Source organism: Pistacia vera, unplaced genomic scaffold, assembly GCF_008641045.1.
Source record: "Pistacia vera cultivar Batoury unplaced genomic scaffold, PisVer_v2 Contig566, whole genome shotgun sequence".
Taxonomy (NCBI): Eukaryota; Viridiplantae; Streptophyta; class Magnoliopsida; order Sapindales; family Anacardiaceae; genus Pistacia; species Pistacia vera.
In genome coordinates this window covers 1104659-1128879 of record NW_022196408.1, presented here as the reverse complement: position 1 = coordinate 1128879, position 24221 = coordinate 1104659, and the positions used below count along the sequence as shown (strand labels likewise).

The following is a 24221-nucleotide window of genomic DNA, read 5'->3' as shown; positions in this document are numbered from 1 at the left end:
TTGTTTTGTTGCTGTAAGCCTGTAACAGGCAAAGGCATTCCAAAGCCATGGCTTTATATTTCCAGCGAAGATCATTGTTGTAAACATTTGACAACAAACACATATAAATAATGCATCTACAAAATCAAAACAAATTTCTTCAAATTACAGACCCTCCATGTTAGCAACCTATGGTTCATCACTTTCCTCTGGAAAACATACGAAAAAATTGTAAGAAGCCAAAGAACCTCACCTTGTCCGTCCATTCTTCATATTTATAGATCCTCAAGTCTTATTGCCCAACTGGTACTGTACACCAAAGCGCTAGGTCCATGATCTTATTAACTTCCTTGACAACTGGCGAAGGCTTTGAAGAAAAAGAATCCAGTCAATTAAACTACTATACAAAAAGCTGTATAATTTGTCTACAAAGTGCAATCTCTAACCAACGCCCCCTGTAGTATGGCATGCTGTATGAAATTTTGATTTATGGTGATGTAATAAATATCTAAGGGTTACTAGAAGTCAAGAATGATCCACCGTGATTTTCAACCTAAAGAGCATCATCTTGTCATTACAATTTCTTAGGCAAATTGTAAGTCTTCTTCAGGAATTTTGCAGCTATCTCATCACTCCGATAACATAAAACTCGCAGGACAGTGTTTGGTTCTGTGGGACTCCATTGCCCTGAAGTTGGAGGTAATGGAAGTCTAGATTTAGCAGAAGAACCATAACTTTCCAAAGTCAAATGTTTGAATTGCTCAATTAGGTTCTCAGTATCATTATGGTATAATGGGAGAACACGTTTGACTAAGGTTGAATACTTATCTATTAATTCAGTCGGCAATCCATCCCCATTGGACCAGAACAGATCCATAAGAAACTTAAAATCCTCCTTTAGTATTTCAGAATCTTTAAGAGTGAAGGCTCGAGAAGGACCTCCAGCGAGCAAAACCAACAGGAACCCTTCAAAAGAAGCTTTCATAATATCAGTGATTGCACGCGTCCTGACTCTGTCATGCACTGTTGATGAAATAATTTCCAAATAGTGCTCCAGCTCCTGAAGAAATGGTTCGATCCAAGATGATGAAACTTCCCCAACATACAAGCCATCCCAAAGAACATGACTTAAATCATGGAAGATGACTTTGTAGGCAGCTGCCTCACAGAGTTGTTGAATCCCTTCCACACAAGCAGAGGCTGAAAGCTGAAACTTTTTCTCCATTTCATTAACAATGTTGTCCGCATGAGTGGATCTGGAATTCCTTATATGGTTAACTATCCTCTTCTCCAAGACCTCCAACTCTGTCCGAATATGCTGGAAAGTATTAACGCGACAACATAATTGGGGTATCCCAAAAGAGTTGTCCCCATTTACAGTCCCAACCTGGGATTTCCTCTTCTGTGCTATTTGCAACTTTTCCTTCCTTTTGAACACACCAAATTTCGATCCTGTTGCACACCTAGTTAGAGCGGGCAAAGTGGGAATAAAAGTATTTCGGCTCCCTGCAAATTGAGAAAGAATTTAACGTTATTACGAAGATCTAAAACTAAACAATTTACAAGCTATCTAAACTCACCACAGCCAGATTTCGCCTTCAATATGTATTGTTGAAGACATGCATCAAGACCAGCCAATAATTCAGGAAGCAACACCAAATGTGAAGGTATTGGCAGCATAAAGAATGCTTCCAAAGTTTCTTCTACAATTTGGAGGACTTCAACAGCAGAAGGAGCAAATCGCTCTTTATTTGCCCGTGGATTCCAAACCTGCAGAAAAATGGTGGACAAGTTAGGTTAAGCAATTAGTCTAAAAATACATTTCACATAAATAGTTTGGAATGGTCTGAAAACAGCAAAAGAAAAGAGAAAAGTTTGCTAATCAATGTTTGAGTCTGCTATAAAACAGAAATAATTGATTAGGAACTAAAAAAAAAAAAAAAAAAAAAAACACACAAAAACAAAAGAAAACAAAAAACAAAAAGACGCCTTGTCCAATTACTGGTGTCATTGTGATATTAGACAACATTCATTCGTAATATTAGTAATTGAAGACAATGTCTAAAGGCAGAAACTTGAACTAAAACACAAGAAATTAACATCAAAACAATGGTATCCTCAATTATGGGTCCNCACTAAATCTGATACTGTTTAAAACTATTATTGTTGCCTCATTAATCCAAATATTCAAAATCAGAAACAGTCGACGCCTAAGTAGAACCTTGACTTGAATTTCAATTGTTTTATCACTGTTTTTAGGTATATCTATTAAACAGCGTTGGCTGCTTCTTTGTTTTAATAACATAGGGTATGAGCCTACAATAACAAGTCACTGATGTATTCAAAGTTTCAAACTATTCAAACAGCATTTTTGTTTTGTTGCTGTAAGCCTGTAACAGGCAAAGGCATTCCAAAGCCATGGCTTTATATTTCCAGCGAAGATCATTGTTGTAAACATTTGACAACAAACACATATAAATAATGCATCTACAAAATCAAAACAAATTTCTTCAAATTACAGACCCTCCATGTTAGCAACCTATGGTTCATCACTTTCCTCTGGAAAACATACGAAAAAATTGTAAGAAGCCAAAGAACCTCACCTTGTCCGTCCATTCTTCATATTTATAGATCCTCAAGTCTTATTGCCCAACTGGTACTGTACACCAAAGCGCTAGGTCCATGATCTTATTAACTTCCTTGACAACTGGCGAAGGCTTTGAAGAAAAAGAATCCAGTCAATTAAACTACTATACAAAAAGCTGTATAATTTGTCTACAAAGTGCAATCTCTAACCAACGCCCCCTGTAGTATGGCATGCTGTATGAAATTTTGATTTATGGTGATGTAATAAATATCTAAGGGTTACTAGAAGTCAAGAATGATCCACCGTGATTTTCAACCTAAAGAGCATCATCTTGTCATTACAATTTCTTAGGCAAATTGTAAGTCTTCTTCAGGAATTTTGCAGCTATCTCATCACTCCGATAACATAAAACTCGCAGGACAGTGTTTGGTTCTGTGGGACTCCATTGCCCTGAAGTTGGAGGTAATGGAAGTCTAGATTTAGCAGAAGAACCATAACTTTCCAAAGTCAAATGTTTGAATTGCTCAATTAGGTTCTCAGTATCATTATGGTATAATGGGAGAACACGTTTGACTAAGGTTGAATACTTATCTATTAATTCAGTCGGCAATCCATCCCCATTGGACCAGAACAGATCCATAAGAAACTTAAAATCCTCCTTTAGTATTTCAGAATCTTTAAGAGTGAAGGCTCGAGAAGGACCTCCAGCGAGCAAAACCAACAGGAACCCTTCAAAAGAAGCTTTCATAATATCAGTGATTGCACGCGTCCTGACTCTGTCATGCACTGTTGATGAAATAATTTCCAAATAGTGCTCCAGCTCCTGAAGAAATGGTTCGATCCAAGATGATGAAACTTCCCCAACATACAAGCCATCCCAAAGAACATGACTTAAATCATGGAAGATGACTTTGTAGGCAGCTGCCTCACAGAGTTGTTGAATCCCTTCCACACAAGCAGAGGCTGAAAGCTGAAACTTTTTCTCCATTTCATTAACAATGTTGTCCGCATGAGTGGATCTGGAATTCCTTATATGGTTAACTATCCTCTTCTCCAAGACCTCCAACTCTGTCCGAATATGCTGGAAAGTATTAACGCGACAACATAATTGGGGTATCCCAAAAGAGTTGTCCCCATTTACAGTCCCAACCTGGGATTTCCTCTTCTGTGCTATTTGCAACTTTTCCTTCCTTTTGAACACACCAAATTTCGATCCTGTTGCACACCTAGTTAGAGCGGGCAAAGTGGGAATAAAAGTATTTCGGCTCCCTGCAAATTGAGAAAGAATTTAACGTTATTACGAAGATCTAAAACTAAACAATTTACAAGCTATCTAAACTCACCACAGCCAGATTTCGCCTTCAATATGTATTGTTGAAGACATGCATCAAGACCAGCCAATAATTCAGGAAGCAACACCAAATGTGAAGGTATTGGCAGCATAAAGAATGCTTCCAAAGTTTCTTCTACAATTTGGAGGACTTCAACAGCAGAAGGAGCAAATCGCTCTTTATTTGCCCGTGGATTCCAAACCTGCAGAAAAATGGTGGACAAGTTAGGTTAAGCAATTAGTCTAAAAATACATTTCACATAAATAGTTTGGAATGGTCTGAAAACAGCAAAAGAAAAGAGAAAAGTTTGCTAATCAATGTTAGAGTCTGCTATAACACAGAAATAATTGATTAGGAACTAAAAAAAAAAAAAAAAAAAAAAACACACAAAAACAAAAGAAAACAGAAAACAAAAAGACGCCTTGTCCAATTACTGGTGTCATTGCAATATTAGACAACATTCATGCGTAATATTAGTAGTTGAAGACAATGTCTAAAGGCAGAAACTTGAACTAAAACACAAGAAATTAACATCAAAACAATGGTATCCTCAATTATGGGTCCTCATTCCTCAATCATTCCATTCCATTAATTCTGTACTTAGATACTCAAAGGAAACCAATATACCTCTAGTTGCAGATTCCTGTAAACCCATTCCTTCAGTCTGTCCACTCTAGTACTTATCCATGACTTCACCAGATTGGCAATTACAGCTTCAGCCTCATAAGGAGGCATCTCCCGTATTATTGACTTCCCACCATCCTCACTGTCTACCGAATCTTCAACTGCAATTTGCACAAGATTTTTCTCCAATCTGTCAGCAGCTAACAGCACTTGAATAGCGTCAGGTGTCAACTCAGAAATGCCTGAGACAAATTGCTTCAGCTCGTTTCCATAGCAAGAATGAAGGGTGGCAACTGCAGTGCCTGCTGCAAGAGGGTGCCATCTCTTCAGTATAGGGCTAAATTTCACTTTCTCATCAAAAGCCAGGTCACTAGCGTCCTGTGCTAGGATGGAAAGAAGAGGTAGATGACTTTGCTGGCTTTTAGATGAACGCTTGCTAGATTTCACCTTCTTCAATTTCTGCCATAGGAAATCAAATAAATTTAGTGCAAAATAACGATGTAAACTTTCATGAAACTTGAGGGAATATGCTGAAATGAAGGAAGCTTGCCTGAGCAAAAGCAATCTGTAACGAAGATCTTATGTAGCTGTCGACCCTATCACGAGCCACGTTAACTTCTTTTTTCTTTCTAGGATACTCTTGAGAGACATCTTCTACTAACATCTTGGCTGCTAAAATCCCCACAGAAACAACACTTTGCATGGAATCAATATTATCAGTTTGGAAAGTATCATGGTAAGCAAGAAGCTTTTTTTCCGCCCAACCCAACATTGTACTCAATATTGAACTCAAGATCTGGGAATAATCTGCATCCTTGGTTGCCTTGGCATCTTTTTCAACTTCCACCAGCAGATTATTGGCAGCATATATAAGGTCATTTTCCACTTGGCCAGTTGCAACATATCTGTGAAATAAAATCCAGCAGAAACAAAGATTATGCAGCATTTGGTCAATTCCAAGGATCCCCCATGTCTTCTTTATAAGTTCTAGAACCTCATCAACCTCTTCAATAACAGATGTTTCTTCATTAACATCAAAACAAGCTTCTAAAAGCATTTGGTAAATTCTGAGATTTAGTGGCAATCCGTCTGCCCAGTGGCATTTCTCAGAAACAGATCCGTCTAATGATCTGCAAGCAAGAGACATAACAGCATTTCTGAGAACTTGCATTGATTCACTGTTCTTTCCAGTTTCCAAAGGTCTTTCTAATGCCCCATGAATAATTTGCCGAAATCGCTGTGGAGCAGAATTGGTGTTATCTAACGGGAGGTGAGGATGCAAAAGGAGTCCAGCTTCAAGAAGCTTGAAATGTCTCCTCTTCCAAGCTTCATATTCTTGCTGATTCGGAAAATCCGAAGACTTGAGCTGCTGCAATAGCTCCAGTGGCAGAACCATTGATTCTATGCGTTTTCCAAGCTGATAAAAGCACATAGTAAGAAGCCAAGTCCATGGGCCTTTAAAGAAAGACTTAAAATTAAGCCTCGAGTATAGAAGATTATGAAACTCAACTTAGTTACCAGAAACGACATATATAAAGAGTACAAAATAGCAATTTGTTTCACCCATGTAGAAGAAAGCCTCACCAAATTAAACCTGAATAATAATAATGAATTTCTGAATTTTCAATTTTAGTAATAAAATATGCAATTGTTTTCTAACATTTCCTCAACAAAGCTATCCACACAAGTACTTCTTCTTCACATCAATAGAAACAAACCAAAAATTACAAAATTAATTAAAAAACACTATAAGTATTCCATTTTCCTTTCACTTTCTCACCAACCAAAAAGAAAAATTTCAGACTCACCTGACCAGAAGCAATTCTCAGTAACGCTCTCCTGATCCTGGAATCAGTCTGCTCGGTCACGCGCATCTGCACCCTCACCAGCTCCCCAGTCGTTACAGCACGCTTAACTCGCCCTTGATTCACCGAGTCAGCACCTCTCTTCTTCGCCGATTTCATCCCCAGCGCCTTCTTAACTTTGCTGGCAGCAGTCGAAGTCAGAGATCGCTGCAGCGAGGGCGTCAAAGCCGGAGTGGGTTGCCGTTCAGTCCTCTCCGACTGCGGGATGTACGTCAACGGCCTCAATCCGGACTCCGACATGCGGCAACAATAATTTCGTAACGGTTTCTCGGAGGTCGGAGTCCGATAAACTCGGAGCGGCCTGAGCAAAGGTGAGGCAAAATCATAATTGGGGTAAACGGGCATTCGTATGAGCGTTTCGTTGGAGTGTCCTAATGGTTTGTCCTTGAACAAATGAGACATAGTTCATTATATGTATAACAAAGAAAAAGTCTAAGCAGCAAGAAAGAGTTATTAATATGATATTGATTCTTGCTTGATGTTAAAGGAAAGAGAGATTGATACTTTACAGAACAAAGAAAAATTTGGAGAGTGAGTGTTTGTGAAATGTGCTGTTAATAATGTGAGGATGAGACGTTGGGTTGAGTTGTGGGTGAATTGACTCTGGTCTGAAACTGAGTCAGCGCCGTGTGCGGAAATTTCTTCAATTATAAGCCTTCCTTTTATTATAATATTAAATAATTAACATCTTATGAGGAAAGTATGATAAGCTAAGCTAATATTATTCATTAGTATTTTCCTTATAAGATTAGGTATGTAAATACTATTTTGACCTTTTCTAATTAACTTATAAGTTGTTAAAATAACATCTTATGAGGACAATAATGGATAAGCTAACTTAACAACTTTAATTCATGATTAGTATTTCCTATAAGATTAGGTATGTAAATACTATTTTGACCTTTTCTAATTAACTTATAAGTTGTAGAATATTCAGTTAACCGGTCAATTCCGATAGTAACATTGACAATATAACCTTAATTAATTATTTCATATTTTAAAATAAAAAGATTTATGTATTAAATAATTGTTGAAATGACGCGTGAAAGAATGATGACGACGTAAGTGCCAACTAACAAATTTATCCAATCACTTCCCTTCCTTTTCCTTTATCAAACTACTAATTCCAATTTCCAACCATCATTTTCTAATGAATTACACTAAGGGGACAAGTTTACTAAATACCAATATTTATTATGGTGTTTTAAGATTTTGGTTTGGTCCACCTGAGATTTTGATTTTTATAGACTTGGCCCTGGCGACCTACTACATTTATAATTAATTAGTGTGTTCGGACTAGATTGACACAAACAAAGATGCCAAACTTTCAACACTTTCTTTATTATTTTTTGAATTATCATACACTTAGGCGTTTGTATCTAAACTTATTATAATTTTTCTTATACATATATTAGCATGGACAGAAGAATACATTAAAAAGCTCTCATCTTCAATCACTTGACATGTTATTGTGAGTCCAGCTAATAATGAATAAATTGTAATATATGTATTTTATCGAGCTCAAAATACCAAAAGCCGAAAAGAAGAAAAGGCCTGCAAGTAATGGGACATTTTTCATTTGGCAGTTTTGTTGTATTTGTGGTGATTTGATTGGCTGCTAATTGACATTTGGACTTGCTCAGATATTTTGATTTTTGGGTTGAGTTACGGTCAAATCCAAAGTTTTTCAACTGACTGTCAAATAATCATATCATAACCTAAATTAATTTTAGTGTGAATGAGACAGTTGACAGAAAAAAGATTTAATAACAATTAATGCATAATCCTAATATACATCACGGTAAAAAATTTAATTGAATTAATTTAAAATAACTTTCATCAATTATTTTATATGTTAAAAAATATTACATAAAAAATCATAGATATAGTATTACTCATAATTAATTAATGTGATTAGGTTAATGATTGTTAGAAAAGACAAGTAATTACCATTTCCCATTGCACAGTATAGGAATGAAAATCAAACAAAAACCTTGAAGTTAAGAAGAATACGAGAAATACCACGCGTGGTGAGTGGTCAATTAAAATTTTGAATGTATTACTTAAGAGGTTAAGTGACTATAGAGATTTACCCGATCGCTAATAAGTGACTATTGAAAGCTTACTCGATCATTAACTCCTAAGGTTAGTCAGAGTGTAACAACGGACTTGAACAATCTGATCACAAAAAAGAAAAAGAGAAAGTAATATTAAAACTTGGAAGGTTAAATTTTAATTTAGTAGCATGTGATGGTGAGCTATTATTATCATTATTTAATGAAACCTATTCAGTTTTTATAAAACTCAATAAAGCCTTTCTTCTATCATAAATATGAAATTTCGAATTTATTGAAATTAAAATGGGATTGAATCATAAATTTAACATTATAATAAATGAATTATGTAATTTATTATATTCAGATATTTTTGCTAGTGTCACACTTACATAACACTGGAGTGTTAATAGTGTTGCAATAAGGCGCCATAACACTTGACCCACATAACAGAAAACTGTAATTTAAATTTCAACAACCCACAAAATAATGAAAGCCAAGCACAAACTCCGCCAAGTTATCGACTCACTTTACTGTCGTGGCCAAGTTACCAATGAAGAAGCATACACTCGCCTCGTGCTCCAATGTGCACGAGCCGGTGATGTTGAAGAAGCCAAGAGATTGGAGGCCCATATGGAACTCCATTCATATCAACCCACCAACACATTCCTCGAAAATCGTCTCCTTCATTTGTATGCAAAAGCGGGGAAGTTATCTTACGCTCGCAACCTGTTTGACAAAATGCCGAAAAGAGATATTTTTTCTTGGAATGCTATGCTTTCTGCGTATGCAAAATCCGGGTCGATCGAGGATTTGAAAGCAGTATTTAGTCAAATGCCGTTTCGTGATTCTGTTTCGTATAACACAGTGATTGCGGGTTTTGCAAGTAAAAGTTGTTCGCATGAGGCATTGGAGATCTTTTTGAGAATGCAAGAAGATGGATTTGAGCCTTCCGATTATACTCACGTGAGCGCATTAAATGCATGTGCACAATTATTGGATTTGAGGCGCGGGAAGCAGATTCATGGGAAGATTGTTGTTCGTAATTTGGGAGGTAATGCTTTTGTTTGGAATTCTCTTACTGATATGTATGCAAAGTGTGGAGAGATTGATAAAGCAAGGTGGCTGTTCAATCAAATGAATAATAAGAACGTGGTTTCATGGAATTTGATGATTTCTGGATATCTGAGAAATGGGCAGCCTGGGAAATGTATTGATTTGTTTCATGAAATGCAGGTGTTGGGCTTGAGACCAGATGACGTTACAGTTTCAAATGTTCTTGCGGCTTACTTTCAAATTGGGTGTATAGATGAGGCAGACAAGTTATTCTGTGTAATTAGAGAAAAGGATAAGGTTTGTTGGACGACAATGATTGTTGGTTATGCACAACATGGGAAGGAAGAGGATGCTTTGAGGTTGTTTGGTGAGATGCTATTAGAAGATGTAAGGCCCGACTGTTTTACTGTCTCAAGTGTGGTTAGTTCATGTGCCAAACTAGCGACTCTCCATCATGGTCAGGTTGTTCATGGGAAAGCAGTTCTTTTGGGGGTTGATGACGATTTGCAAGTGTCTAGTGCCCTTGTTGATATGTATTGTAAATGTGGAGTTACTAATGATGCTCAGATCGCATTCAATATGATGTCAGTAAGAAATGTTGTTTCTTGGAATTCCATGATCAATGGTTATGCACAAAATGGACAAGATTTAGAGGCTTTGAATCTGTATGAAAAAATGCTGCAAGAAAACTTAAAACCAGATGGTTTTACCTTTGTGGCTGTTCTATGTGCTTGTATCCATACTGGTTTATTTGAGCATGGGCAAACATATTTTAATTCAATCAGTGAACTCCATGGATTAACACCATCTCTGGATCATTATGCCTGCATGGTTAATCTCCTTGGTCGTTCAGGTGAAATTGATAAAGCGGTGGATCTGATTAAAAGCATGCCCCATGGACCGAATTCCCTAATTTGGTCCACACTTTTATCTGTTTGTGCTGTAAAAGGTGACATCAAGCATGGTGAGATGGCTGCTAGGTGTCTCTTTGAATTAGAACCACTCAATGCTGGTCCTTACATCATGCTTTCCAACATGTATGCTGCTTGTGGAAGATGGGAAGAAGTGGCTTCCATTAGGTCTCTCATGAAAAACAAGAATGCTAAGAAGTTTGCTGCTTACAGTTGGATTGAAATAGATAACAAGGTCCACAAGTTTGTATCAGAGGATCGAACGCATCCAGAAACTGAAATTATATACAAAGAACTAAGAAGACTGATCAAGAAGTTACAGGAAGCTGGCTTTACTCCTAATACAAAATTGGTTCTACATGATGTGAGGGAGGAAGACAAGTTTGAATCTATATGTTACCACAGTGAGAAACTTGCTTTGGCATTTGGTTTGATCAAAAGACCTCATGGAGTGACACCCATACGGATTATGAAGAACATTCGAGTTTGTGGCGACTGCCATGTCTTTATGAAGTTTGTGTCTAAAATTATTGGACGCCCTATTATAGTGAGAGATTCTAACAGGTTCCATCATTTTGAGGGAGGGAAATGCTCCTGCAAGGATTACTGGTAATGAGCACTCCAAGGGAAGAGGGTAATGCTTAGTCTTCATATAACTAAAGTCTGGAAAGCAAACCTTCTTTAGCCAGGATGGATAACGTGAAGAAGCAAGAGCGATCGTTATATACACATATTTGGAGGGTAAAAATTGTTTAGATTCTTGGAAACTTTCTAGAAGAATAGTACACGAACTTCAAATCATGTAGGACGGCTACGCTGAGAAACTAGAATGTTTTTGGAATAACCATCAATACAGAAATTTTTGAAATCCCCTGAAGAGGCTGGAATAAATTTTTGGAGATAAAACTACAGAAATTAGGAATTTCCGAAAGGTGCATAGAGTTTTAAGAGTAGTGTTTATTAATAGAAGGTAACAACCCTCAAAGTTACATAAAGCTTCGAGGAACAAAATGTGAGCGGGAGGATACAAATATGGTAGAGGACCATTGTTTTTGAAATATTTGTTGACTTTCTTATTTTCTTTTAATGTTTCTCATTAAAGGCTTGAAACTTAATGATTATGATGACCATGAATTCCAGAGGCGGCTATGATTTTCAGGGTAACATATATGTATAGTATGTTATTCCACACTGGCACAAGGAGAAGGGAAGGGGAAATGGACGGGGGAAATTTGATGGAAGAAGTAGGCCTGCATCTTATGTATTACAAAGAAACATTATTAATGTTTTTGCTTCTATTGCAGTCTCGAAAGGACCAAGGGACATTGTTTATGGGGTCCTGACAAATTGAATGAAACTAGGAGTTCTTTGGTTTTTAATTAACTTGAGGATCCATGCAAAGCCTGTCGGTTGATGGGTCTAGCCATCTAGCGCAAATGAACACAGTCGACAATGGACTGTGCACAGAGACTAATATGATTCGATGGACTTAAGAGAGTCTTATTTTGGGCTTATGTTTTATATATTGTTTTAACTTAAGAAAGATGATGAAGTTGGAAACATGATATTGGATTGATATTTTAAGATCATAAAGTTTGGTTGGTGAGCATATATATACATGTCACCAGGTGTTCTCTAATGCCAATTGCTTTTCAGAGTAATTTTTGTATGTTATCTTCCTCTCCATTTATTAAATAAACCCAACTTATTTATTGTTTTCAATATTACACTCTTTGTTTTAGGATTGGGTCTCTAAAATTTGTCTAGATAATATACCTGGGAGTGATGATATTTAGCCTCACCTTTTATCAGAAAGTAAATTATTTAAGAACTCTATAGAAGTTGGTGATAAATCTTCTCTAACCAGTACTTGGAAAAATCATGTCCGCAAAGGATTATCCACGTCTATATTCTAAACTTTTTTTAATCACAATTTTACCTCTTTTAGGTACTTAAGATTTGGTGGTTGGTGGTTGCCGGTTGGGTCCGATACACTTGAGACTGTGGATGACACTTTCACCAGTGACAACCAACCACCTAAAATGGCCCTGTTGAAGTTGAGTAAACAATTTTTTCCCACTCAAATAACGGATTAATGATACTTTCCGTCTTCAGACTTTTAAAATACCACTTTATTACCTAAATTTATATTAGTGCATTGTTGCGACCTCACATTACCACCATTTTCTTTTCCGATTATTACTCACCAAAATCCCTCAAACCCTACTTTCGTCGACCTTGTCAATCGTCGACAATTGAAAATATTAGGGTTTGTGCAGCACCTCTCCCAAGTCAAATTTTGATCAATTCTAACCATCAAAATCTAATTTTTTATCATTAAAAGATTTATCGACCTCTCATTTTCAAAAGACCTAACAGTCTATAACGAGTTTGTTTTCTATTCACCACGAATATAGACATTATTTAGGTAAGACATGAGCAAATGATCGTGTTGATTGTTTTAACAAAGAATCATTCTGGATATTTGCCTACACAATCTTCAAATTAGATCTTCCTTTCGGCAATCACCTTTCAAAATTTAATAATACATCTTATAACCAAACCCATTTGCGGCTTTTGACTAGAACCCCAAAAAGTACCTTCAAATGAAATGCATTAGAATTACGACATCGTATCAATTTTGATATAATTATATTAATTATATAATTGAATACTTTCCATTGACAGCAAAAAATTATTGCGTTACATGTACCAATAAAAAAGAGGTACCTGACCCAACTTTAAAAGTGATATATCATTACAACCTTTTAAAGATTGCGGGTGGACTCAGCACGAACACGAATCTGTGTCAGAAACTCAGAAAACAACACCATTTCCCTTTCTTTGTATTTGACTCTTAACCAGCACGTGCTTCACTTTAGTATGCCAGTAATCCAACTTCTACTCACACGTGCGCCCCCCCACAAGATCCTGTCGGAGACTCTGTAGATGCCGCATATCCACCGGTCCCTCCACAGTCCATGGTCCCTCACCGCCTCTTCGCCTTTTCATTCCCTCTATTTGACCATTTGATCGGACGGTTCAAAATCCACGTTTTATCTTTTGAGATGTTGACATTTCTAGGTCGGCAAATTCCTATACGGTGAATTGGGGGGCGGACCCACTGGTTCATCAATTATGGAGTGGTGGCTGTCTATTTCGAATATTGTGTCAAAATCATATTTGAGAAGGAATTTGATGGGCCCATGGACTTCTGCGGTTGGTGATATAGCCCATCATATTGCAGTGATTTTTTTATGGGCCTAACCTTTCATAATTACAAGAAGGAGATTTTTATATATTCATTCCTCTTCATCTAATTGTTTAAATTAAAAGTCATATATGAAAGAGTAATACTATAGTATAAGTTATGGTTTTTAATTTAGAAGATCTCAGCCATTTATATTGTAATTATTTTTAAATTTTATAATAAAAAGGGAAATATGTAATTCGACTACAAAATAGAAAGCGATTGTTAACTTTATTAACATCAATAAGCTCTCAAATGCACCATAAATGGTAAACCATATTCCTTTATATACATGAATATGTTGAATAGGCGAAAAAGGGGAAAGTTTCACTTATACATTGTTTGCCACATTAGCTAATTGGTTGCAAAAAGAATTTAATTAATTATAAAGTTTATTCCATTATTAAATTTGAAACACGTGTATGAATGAATGTAAATGTACGCAAATGACTATAATTTCATTTGTTGAATAATATAAGTATTATTGAATACAAACAAAATAAATAAGATATAGTCGTACAATAGATGGATTCACTCCACCTAATATCACAGGATACAAATTTAATTTAATAATTAAAATAAATAGAGTGAGAAACATGTACAATGGATTTTGTATATAAATGTTCAAATTTAATTAATAGCCCCATATTCTGAGTAAAAATATAATGATTGTATTGTGTTTGTTATAACATAATAAGAAAACGTTATAATTTTTTCTCATGTGATAGTTTTCAAATGATAAATTTATAATGGGTTTGCGTCAAAATTATAAAAAGAGATTAAGGGTGCCGCCTGAATAGGAATAGTACCATTGACAGCTAATGTGACTTTTATCTGTACAATTTAATAGTCCTTTTGTGATGAGTCACAAATAAAGCCAAACGCAACACACCGTAATTTAACATTTTGTCAACGTGGCCATCCAACTGTCATTCGTGTCATGTCGTTTTGGTGTAAGGGAGAGAGGCCTACCCGTACATTATGAGTACAATTTGTCCTCACTTCATCTCAATGTATGCCAAAAAATAAAAAAGATTTTCCCATTATCATTAAATTGTACACTAGTTTTACTGCAGAGAATAAAAATACAGTATACCATTTTTGGTTTTAGTAGTGAAAATAGAACAAACATTAATGGTTAAGTATATGGTAAATCGAACTCGGCTTAATCATTATAGTACTGACTTCGAGTTCTAGTTCAAGCCTCAAAAATTAAGTTTAAACTCAAATTTAGTACTTAAAATTAGAAATCAAATTCGTATAATCAAGTTTTTTTTTTAGTTTTAGTCTAGTTTTAAATCGAGTTCGAACTTGATTTTGAGCTCATCTGATAGGGGTGGATTTATAAATTTTATAACTTTTAAATTACATATGATCCCTATTAATTTAAAAACTGTCAACTTAATCATTGAGTTTGGAAATACTCACGAACATATCAAGTCAAGTTCTACTGTTATCGTACTCGACTCGATTAACTACTTGAACTCGACTCGATGAGTTTGAGCCAACATCGAGTAGCTTGCAAGCCACTCGACTCGATTTTCATCCTTAAGTTTGGCAACACGATGCGACACCGTTGAGAATTTAAAAACTGTTGAAACAATGTAAAAAAAAAATTATTTATTACATAATCAAAATGATTTTTTTAACTATTTTTCCCCCTTTTTCAATTTAAACATATATAATTTTTCACCTTCGCCTCAACCAATTATTCAAAATACCATACCTAAGAACATAGCTCCAATGGAGATAAATCCCTGTGACTATAATTAGTTAATCTTTTTATTTTTCCATTAATTATTTTACATAAAGTTAAGAAGAGCGAATCTTTTCTAAAAAAAACCCTCGAATTAATCTTCTATTAATACAATGGCAACTGGAGTATATTCCATCCGTAAAACCCAAAATCCGATAATATCCTCCGGCCGTCCGGGATGAGCTTTAAATAATATACAAAAGAAAAGTCGTATTAGAAATTTAGAACTGAAAAAATCTTGGCTCTAATCATCAATCCACGTAATATTCCATATGTATTAAAATTAAATAAATAGATAGGCAGCCATGTTCTACCAAGTACCATCTTTGACTATATTATTATGTCCCAAAAACAACCATAGAAGATGCAGGCATATTACACCGACAATTTGACGGAGATTCAAACTAAAAAAATGTCGTATATATATATATATATTAAATTAAAATAATTGAGTTTATTTGAAGAAAACTAAATGTGAAGCCGACCATAGCTCGTTCACCATCCAAACAAATAATAAAGGTGGTCAAATATAGTCAAAAGGATTTGCTTGCTGTAACTTAATATGACAGCCGAAAATCTTTTCCAGAATAGAAAATATAGGCAAAAGGGCTACTAGAAGAAAGGAGCTGGTGAAGTTCTTTATCTTTTCCTTTCCTCCATCCCTGCTGTCTTGCAGACGCAGAGTTGACGCACTCAAAACAAAAGCACGTGGCAGTACCTGAGGATGCCGACAGTCGCTGCTTATTGTTCAGCTCCCATCATTCTTTTTCACTTTTCACCGTCACTTGCTTGGCTCTACTTTGGAAACACACACCAAGGTCGCACACACACACAGCCAACGCGCTTCCCCCGCCGCTGCCGCGGCCTCCCCTTGCTGCTTCACCAATGCACATCACGTGCATATTCACGTGACCCTCTTTTTATGTACTAAACTAAATTTTCGGTGAACTGTATTTAATTTTTCGTTTTGAAGTTTGTTCCGGTGAAATTTAATTAAATGATTTATTTATTTCTGACCTGGGTCAATTAATCAGCATAATTAAAACTATAAAATATTTGGATGTAGCAAGTAGAGAATATTTAGTTCTGGAACCTTCCTATTTTAGCAGAGGCTATGGTTGCCTTTATTTTCCAACATTGGAATGGAGTAATCCCATGATGGAAATGAGAGATAAATTAACAGTTGTAATTAAATCAAAAATCAAATTATGATATTCAAATCTCTACGACTTCTAATAAGGATAATCATTGAATGTTTATCTGATCATTGAAATCAATATCATGAGAGAATAATCAAAGTGCATATAAGTTGACTCATTATGATTTTTATAGAATAAATAAAAATACTGTATTTAGATTTAACATGATTTTTTAAATTCAAATCCCTAAAATTGTTAATAAGATTGACCATCGAAATGCTTACTTGATCAGGAGTTTCAAGATTCTAATATTTGTTAAATTATGCGTAAATTAGATCCACAGCCTTCAGATACAAGGAAAAAACAAAAAAAAAAAAAAAAAGCCCCCTTACCATTACCTAAAGGTAAAAGACGTCACGAGATACGTCATTATTTGATCAGAATTTTTTTTTCACTAAATGTAAATGATGATAATTTAGGTGTTGAGAAACGGTAACGGAATGATGTTATTAATTATTAAAACTAAATTAGCATAATTGTTACTTCATCACTTTATGCGTTACAATATCATAATTACTTCATGACTGTTGCGTCGTCTTTTTTTGAACACGTGTTTTGACATCATAAGTGCACAATAACGTAAATTAATGCCCTTCTATTTTCGTGAATCACGTTTTTCTCGCATGTTAAGTAAGTATATCTTTAGTACAAACAATTAACATGCATGCATCACGTCCACTCCAATCCAATCCAAATTCCATATGATATTTGGTACAATGAATGTATATAACAAGTTAAAATAATAATTAATTAAATTTTTTTATCATATTAATTTTTTTTTGTATTTTATACAAAATAATGTATAACGTGATTCAGTTCTATTGATATAATTATAATGCATTAATTTTTGTGTATAAAATATGTTATATTATTATTTTTTTTATTATCATTTATCTAGATTTACTAGATATTTAATAATTTCACTTTTTATGTTTTATTCATCCTGTGCCGTAGCAAGCCCATGAATTTATGTGACATAAGAATTTCAATATTTAAGAGAGTAGTGCTATTTTGATCAATTAATCAAAAATCTTTTGGGATAGTAAATTTACAATTTTACCCTTTAATAAAATAAAATTATTTTTGTCTCCTAAACCCTGCTTTTTGGAGGAAAAACAATTTATACCATTGATATTATGAAATGATGAGAGAAAAGCAATTATTACTTCAATGTTTCCAATAACTGAGATGGGAAAGTAGGAATTAATTTATTATAATAATTAATTTATTGGAAAGTAATAATTAAATTTATTAAAAAAAAATGTAAATGTATCGATTTTATCTCCCAAAATTGCAAGTGTAATCCCTTATTGCAAGTATATGTTTTTTTTTTTTCTTGTGTAAGACCTTTATCACCCAAAGTTGCAAGTGTGAAATCCGGAGAGCGAAATGCGATATTTAAGCAATTTTCAGCAATAATAAAGATATTGTTTGAAATTGATTTTTTATCACAAATGTCTTGATTATAATTAAACTTATAATTGTTGGCATGAGTCAAGCGTATAATAACTCTTATCATTTAATTTAATTAAAATATTGGTAACATATCAAATAACAAATCCAATGTTTTGAAAATATCTCATCGAAATTTGATTTTCAAACTTAACGACGAGAGAGAGAATTAAATGAAATTTGGAATCATTCTCTCGCTCATCATTAAATCATTTTTTTTACTTTTTAATTTAGTAATGGCAAATAAGTCTTTTACACATGGATCATTCTACGAAAAGTCAAATATATTTTTATTTTATTTGGATCAATTGATCCAACAAGCATTTTTGTATTTAAATAACATTGCAAGTATTATTAATGTACGAAAATATTACATCAACAAATTATACTGAAAATCATGAATTTAATCTTCTTTTTACCGTCTTTCGAAGTATCAATAATCAATTCTAATTGGAGTAGGGTATAAAAAGGGAGAGAGAGAACAAAAATTAAATTAAATTATGATTATATAGGAGTTCATTAAAATCCTTTAACAAGATTTTATTCAACTATGATAATACCTTAACGAAATAAAATGACAAAATGAAAGATACATTAGTTTATAATATAAAGGTAAATAATTAAATTTAAAAATATATAACATTTTAAAAGGTGAAATAAAAAAAAAAAAAATTTTATTTTTTGAAGGGATACAAATAAGGTAAAAATATTAAAGGGTCCGTTTGATTTGTTATTTTGGGAATAATATTGGGTAGTTGAATATGGTGAGTATTACGAGGTAAAAATTAAAAATTCACAAAAAACCCCCTAGGTTTGCTAATTTAACTAAACACCCTAATATATAAAAAAATTATAAAATGACAAAAACACCCCACTCACTCAAAGTGCCAGATTCCGGCCACCACTGTCGGAATCTGGCCGAAAAATAGCGTTACGACGCAGACCGGTCGGATTTGGCCAGTCATGCGTCGATATGACATTTTCCGGCCAAATCCACCACTGGCCAGATCTACAACCAGATCTGGCCGTTGACGGCCGCAAAAGGCTAGATATGGTAGTCGTTGTCGATCAACGACAGTCAGATCTGGCCTTTTTCGGCCAGATTTAAAGTGGATCTGATTGGAAAATGCCAGATCAACAAATTTCCAGCCATTTTTATGCTGTTGTGATAGATTCCGACAACCACTGATGGTGGTTGTCGGAATCTGACAACTATGGGTGGGTGGGGGTGTTTTTGTTAATTTTTAAAATTTTTTTCTAGGGGGTGTTTAATTAAATTAATAAACTTAAGGAGTTTAAAAGTAATTAAAAAAATAGAATAGTATTTCTCAAATAATAAAACAAACAAGTATTTTGAGAATATAGATAAGAATAACAAAACAAACAGACCGAAAGGTTTTTAATAAATTTCAAAATGTTAGTACCTGTTCCGCCTTACTTTATAAGTAGGTCTGTCTCTCATTTTGTGTCATGTTTGGAATATTAACACAAGATATAAGTAATTCTTTAGTTAGAACGTTTTGATATTAAAAAGATGCAAAAACATGTCATTTCAGTTTCAAATGATTAGTTCAAATTTTAGGCGATGCTTTTAGAAGGTTTTAGGCGAGGGTCGGTCTATTAACTAAAGTCGAAGGTAGTAGAAACGGTGGGATCTCAGGGACTGGTGTGGAGAAGACAGTTGTTCTTATCCTGATAATTTTTTTTGCCTCCACTAGAAATTACTGTGTGTTGATTACTTAGTTTATTCATGGTTATTTTTCTGTGTGGCCTTGTGTTATTGGATAATCAAACAAGCATATATAGATAATCAGCTGATAGATATGATTAATTAGCAAGATCATGGATGATTTTATATATAGTGGTGTTTGCAAAAGGGGGGATAGCAATGGCTGTGCTGGATTGTAACTTTGACATGAATTGAAATTGACATATACAAATACTTGGAGCCAGTTAAAGGCAACGAAACAAAAGCTTCAATTATCCTGTCATCAACTCTTCTAATTGGGTCGCTTTTGGAGGACAATCCATAATTAAAATAAATGACCCCACTACAAAAGATGCAATTAGTTGTAGCTTTGAAAAGCTATATATGTTTTTGTCTTGTTTTAGACGGAGATGATGATGGATCAAAGAAAATAATTTCTACTTACTTAAAGAGGCCATTGCCATTTGGTCATGGGTAATTAAACGATAATGGTAATGATTAGTGGCTAATAATTATAGATTACAACGAATATTATCGTCTGTTTATTTTTTGTCATCTTCAGATGGGTCAAAGATTTAAAGTAGTTTCTTTTTTGTTGTCGCTTGGACAGCAGGGCTAACACACATATCTAAACGACATTACTTTCCAATACTTTGGGGCCGGTTCCTAATATTTAATTACATTATTTTCGATTTTTCTTATAAAATGAAAAAGCAAATAATTGAACTTACTATTCTAAGAATGCCTATTAGAGGGTGTCGTGGTCATGGGGGTAACAACTATACCAAATAATATGGAGTAAACAACTTTTTCCCACCCAAATAATAGCTTAATGAAACTTTTCTACCTACGGACTTTTAAACTACCACTTTACTATCTAAATTTATATTTTGTTTTCGGTTTTAGCTTTGTTGCGACCCTACACCACCACCATTCCCTTCCCCCATCATCACTTACCAAAATCCCTCAAACATACCTCTGCCAATCGCTAATAATCAAGCGATTAGGGTTTGCGCAACCACCCCTCCCAAGTCAAATTCTTATCAATCCAACCTTCGACCACCAAAAAGACTCATTGGCCTCTCCCCTTCAAAAGTCCCAAAAACTTAGACAACTTGCTCTTCGTTCGTCACCAAAATATAAATTTGAGTAATCAAACGGTATTTTAAAAGTCTGTGGGAGAAAAAATGTCATTAAACCATTATTTAGGTTGAAAAAAGTCATTAACTCAATAATATAATATAAAAAGTGTTTAGAGAATTAAGCAACCGTTCATTAGGTTGTATAATTTTTGGATGCAGGTGTCCTCATCTAAGTTTATTTAGGCTGCCAATTAGTAACACTCTAACACTAGTTTATAAATGAGCAATTTATGTTATTTTTAATGTTAAAATGTAATTTATATATAGCTGTTAATTATTGAAGCCCACAACGATGTCGTTTAAGGGATAAGTCATGCGCTACCGTTTTGGACTTCACTCTTTCAATCTTGATCGTCAAAATGAGAATCATCCAATGGCTGTAACTCCTCTTGAGGATCAATGCTATAATGTGTCCTAAAGCTCTTGTTGAAGAACAACGAAATATTTCTTCTCTTCGTCTCTGAAATCTCACTCTGCTAGGGTTCTTGTGTGTACTCAAATCTGTGTAATCTTTATACAATCGGTTAGATTGTTGATTGAAGGTTGTCTTTCCTTCAAGGGTAAAGAAGCTGTATTAGTCTTTCTCTAAGATCGTAGGTTACTGTAAGGGTTGAGTGATTAAGTAGCTAGTGAGTTGAGTAGTTCTTGATGAGTTGTTATTGTACTTTGTAACCACTTTTGATAACTATAGTGCAATGGGCCTCGGTGTTCTGGAGCTTAACGTGGTGGACGTAGCTTGTTCAATCTTGAACAAGTGAACCACGATAAAGATTGTGTCTTTGTGTTCTTGCTTGATCTGTGTGATTTGGTAGACATTAGTTGTGTGTTTAGACTCAAGTTATAACAATGGTATTAGAGCCTGAATCTATTTCAAAGATTGTTCTTGATTTGGTGATTTCTTGTTTTTTAGGGTTTATCAAAATTTGGAGGTTTTTTGTTTGACAGTTTCTAGAGTTCTAGGGTCTCTAAATCAACGAGTCTGTCACAAAATCTTGGAAATCAGAATCAATCTTGATTTCTTGGGTTTTCTTCTGAACTCAAAACCAGAAGCATGACACATATGGAAATCTCCCAGTATGATGGGAAGATTGACTTCAACAGCTGAAAAAAGAAGATGAAGGCCCTCCTATCACACAACAAAGTGGGCATTGCATTGGAGAAGGACGCTACCAAATGGTCAGAGGAAAAGCTGAAGAAGAAATCAGAAATAGATGAGGAAGCTTACAACCTCATCATCATGAACCTGTCTAACAATGCGCTGTAAAAGGTAGCCGGTTTGGAAACTCCAATCACACTCTGGGGTAAACTCGAAACCTTATACGTTTTACAATCTACTCCTAATCTTGCATTTTTAAAAGTACATTGTTCTCATAAAAAATGGATCTCACTAAGTCGTTAGATGAAAACCTAGATGAGTTTTTAAAGATGACACTGATACTAAAAATGGATTGACCAAGAACTAGGAGACTCTAGCTTAACTATGATCTTATTAAATTCATTGCCTGAGGAAAACCTAGTAGTAAAGAATTCTTTACAATATAGTGGGACAAACCATAGTGTTGACTTGATTGTTGCTGGGTTGAAATCTAGGGAGCTTGAATTAAAAATCCATAAACGAAATGGAAACAACTTATTTGTAAAAGGTATGACAGATTCTGGTCAGCTTGGTAAGGAGGTTGGAAAAGGTTCTCAATACAACCTAGGTTTAAAGAACAAAATGAAGGGTAAAGGAAAATAGTAAACCTAAGGGAGAAACTAGGAAGTGTAACAAACCTGGTCATCTTAAAAAGGAACTACTATGAGTGGATCAAGAAACAGAAACAAGCTAGCATTGAAAGTAACCTAGCTTGCACTAGCAATAATATTGAAATCTCTAAAGCCCTTACAGTCTCTAACTCTGCTAGTTTCAAAGAATGGGTGTTAGATTCAGGATGTTCTTTCCATATGAGCCTTAACAAAGATTGGTTCCAAAACCTTAAAAATGATGAACATGAAATTGTATCCATGGGCAATAACCACTCCTATAGGAGTCACGGTATAGGTAATGTCACTATTAGAGTAGATAATGGCAAGGTAATAGTGCTAACTAAAGTCAGATATATACTTGAACTTAAAAGAAACCTGATTTCATTAGGAACCCTTGATGAAGCTAGTTGTTGTTATAAAGCACATAATGGATGCATAGTAGTGTATAAGAATGAAAAAATACTACTTAAATGGATTAAAAAGAATGGCCTATACATATTGTGTGGGCACCATTGCTCTGATGTTTTTAATTCTGCCCTTTTATCTACTAACATGTCTGCTGTAGAGAAATGACACTTGAGAATGGGCCATATAGACAAGAAAGGTATGAGTATACTAAAACAACATGGATATTTTGGAAATGAGTCTGTCTCTGATCTAACCTTTTGTGAAACTTGTGTCCTAGGCAAACAGCACAAGATGAGTTTCCCAATAGGAATTCACCTGGCTGTAAATTGCCTAAAGTATTTGCATGTTGATCTGTGGGGTCCTGAGGGAGTCAAGTCACATGGAGGAAACAACTACTTTCTATCCATTCTGGATGGCTATAGTAGGAAGGTATAGGTGTACCTCCTCAAAACTAAGGATAAGGCCTTAACTAAGTTTAAAGATTGGAAAACTTTGGTAGAAAAATAAGTAGATAGGAAGGTTAAGACTCTTAGGACTGATAATGGACTGGAGTTTTGTAACTCTGAATTTGACTCTTACTGTAATAATCAGGGGATCTTGAGGCATAGGACTATTAGGAGAACCCCTCAGCAAAATTGAGTTACTGAGAGGATGAATAGAACACTAGTAGAGAAGGTAAGATGCCTTTTATTCACTGTTGGCATGCCCAAAACATTTTGGGGGGAAACTTTAACAACAGCAGCCTACCTGGTCAATAGAAGTCCCTCTAACTCGATAGAATTTAATTGTCCTAAAGAGAGATGGTCAGGGAGAAAACCAACTCTAAGCCACTTACAGGTTTTTGGGTGTGATACATATGCTCACACTAGTGGTGGGAAACTAGAATCTAGATCTCTTAGATGTATATTTCTAGGATACCAAAAAGGGATCAGAGGGTATAGAATATGGGAAAAGATGCTCAAGGGGTTAGAGTTATAATCAGCAGAGCTGTGATTTTTAATGAGAGTGTGTTCCCTTGCAGGATTACTAACATCAATGCCGGTACCTTTAGAAATAATTCCCTGAATTCTAACCAAGTTGAGACTACTTAGATTGAGGTGGAGCTAGCAAGACATACTGAATTGGCTGGCCCAACTGAGGAGATTGAACCAGA

At 34.9% G+C, this 24221-nt stretch overlaps 3 protein-coding genes across 3 annotated transcripts; 1 reads left to right on the top strand and 2 right to left on the bottom strand.

Annotated features, from left to right (window-relative positions):
- Positions 1 to 80: 80 nt before the first annotated feature.
- Positions 81 to 1990, bottom strand: LOC116108517 (protein unc-13 homolog). The gene is made up of 3 exons (XM_031394754.1): positions 1982 to 1990; positions 1560 to 1749; positions 81 to 1485 (listed from the first exon to the last, which is right to left on the bottom strand). The coding sequence occupies exons 1-3, from the start codon at positions 1988 to 1990 to the stop codon at positions 554 to 556; spliced, it is 1131 nt and encodes a 376-aa protein (XP_031250614.1). The 3' UTR covers positions 81 to 553.
- A 440-nt stretch (positions 1991 to 2430) lies between these two features.
- On the bottom strand, positions 2431 to 6941 carry LOC116108565 (protein unc-13 homolog). Its single transcript, XM_031394804.1, has 5 exons — positions 6330 to 6941; positions 5072 to 5938; positions 4525 to 4980; positions 3910 to 4099; positions 2431 to 3835 (listed from the first exon to the last, which is right to left on the bottom strand). The coding sequence occupies exons 1-5, from the start codon at positions 6786 to 6788 to the stop codon at positions 2904 to 2906; spliced, it is 2904 nt and encodes a 967-aa protein (XP_031250664.1). The 5' UTR covers positions 6789 to 6941; the 3' UTR covers positions 2431 to 2903.
- A 1988-nt stretch (positions 6942 to 8929) lies between these two features.
- On the top strand, positions 8930 to 12020 carry LOC116108589 (pentatricopeptide repeat-containing protein At2g22070-like). Its single transcript, XM_031394835.1, has one exon. The coding sequence runs from the start codon at positions 8930 to 8932 to the stop codon at positions 11018 to 11020; it is 2091 nt and encodes a 696-aa protein (XP_031250695.1). The 3' UTR covers positions 11021 to 12020.
- Positions 12021 to 24221: the final 12201 nt, after the last annotated feature.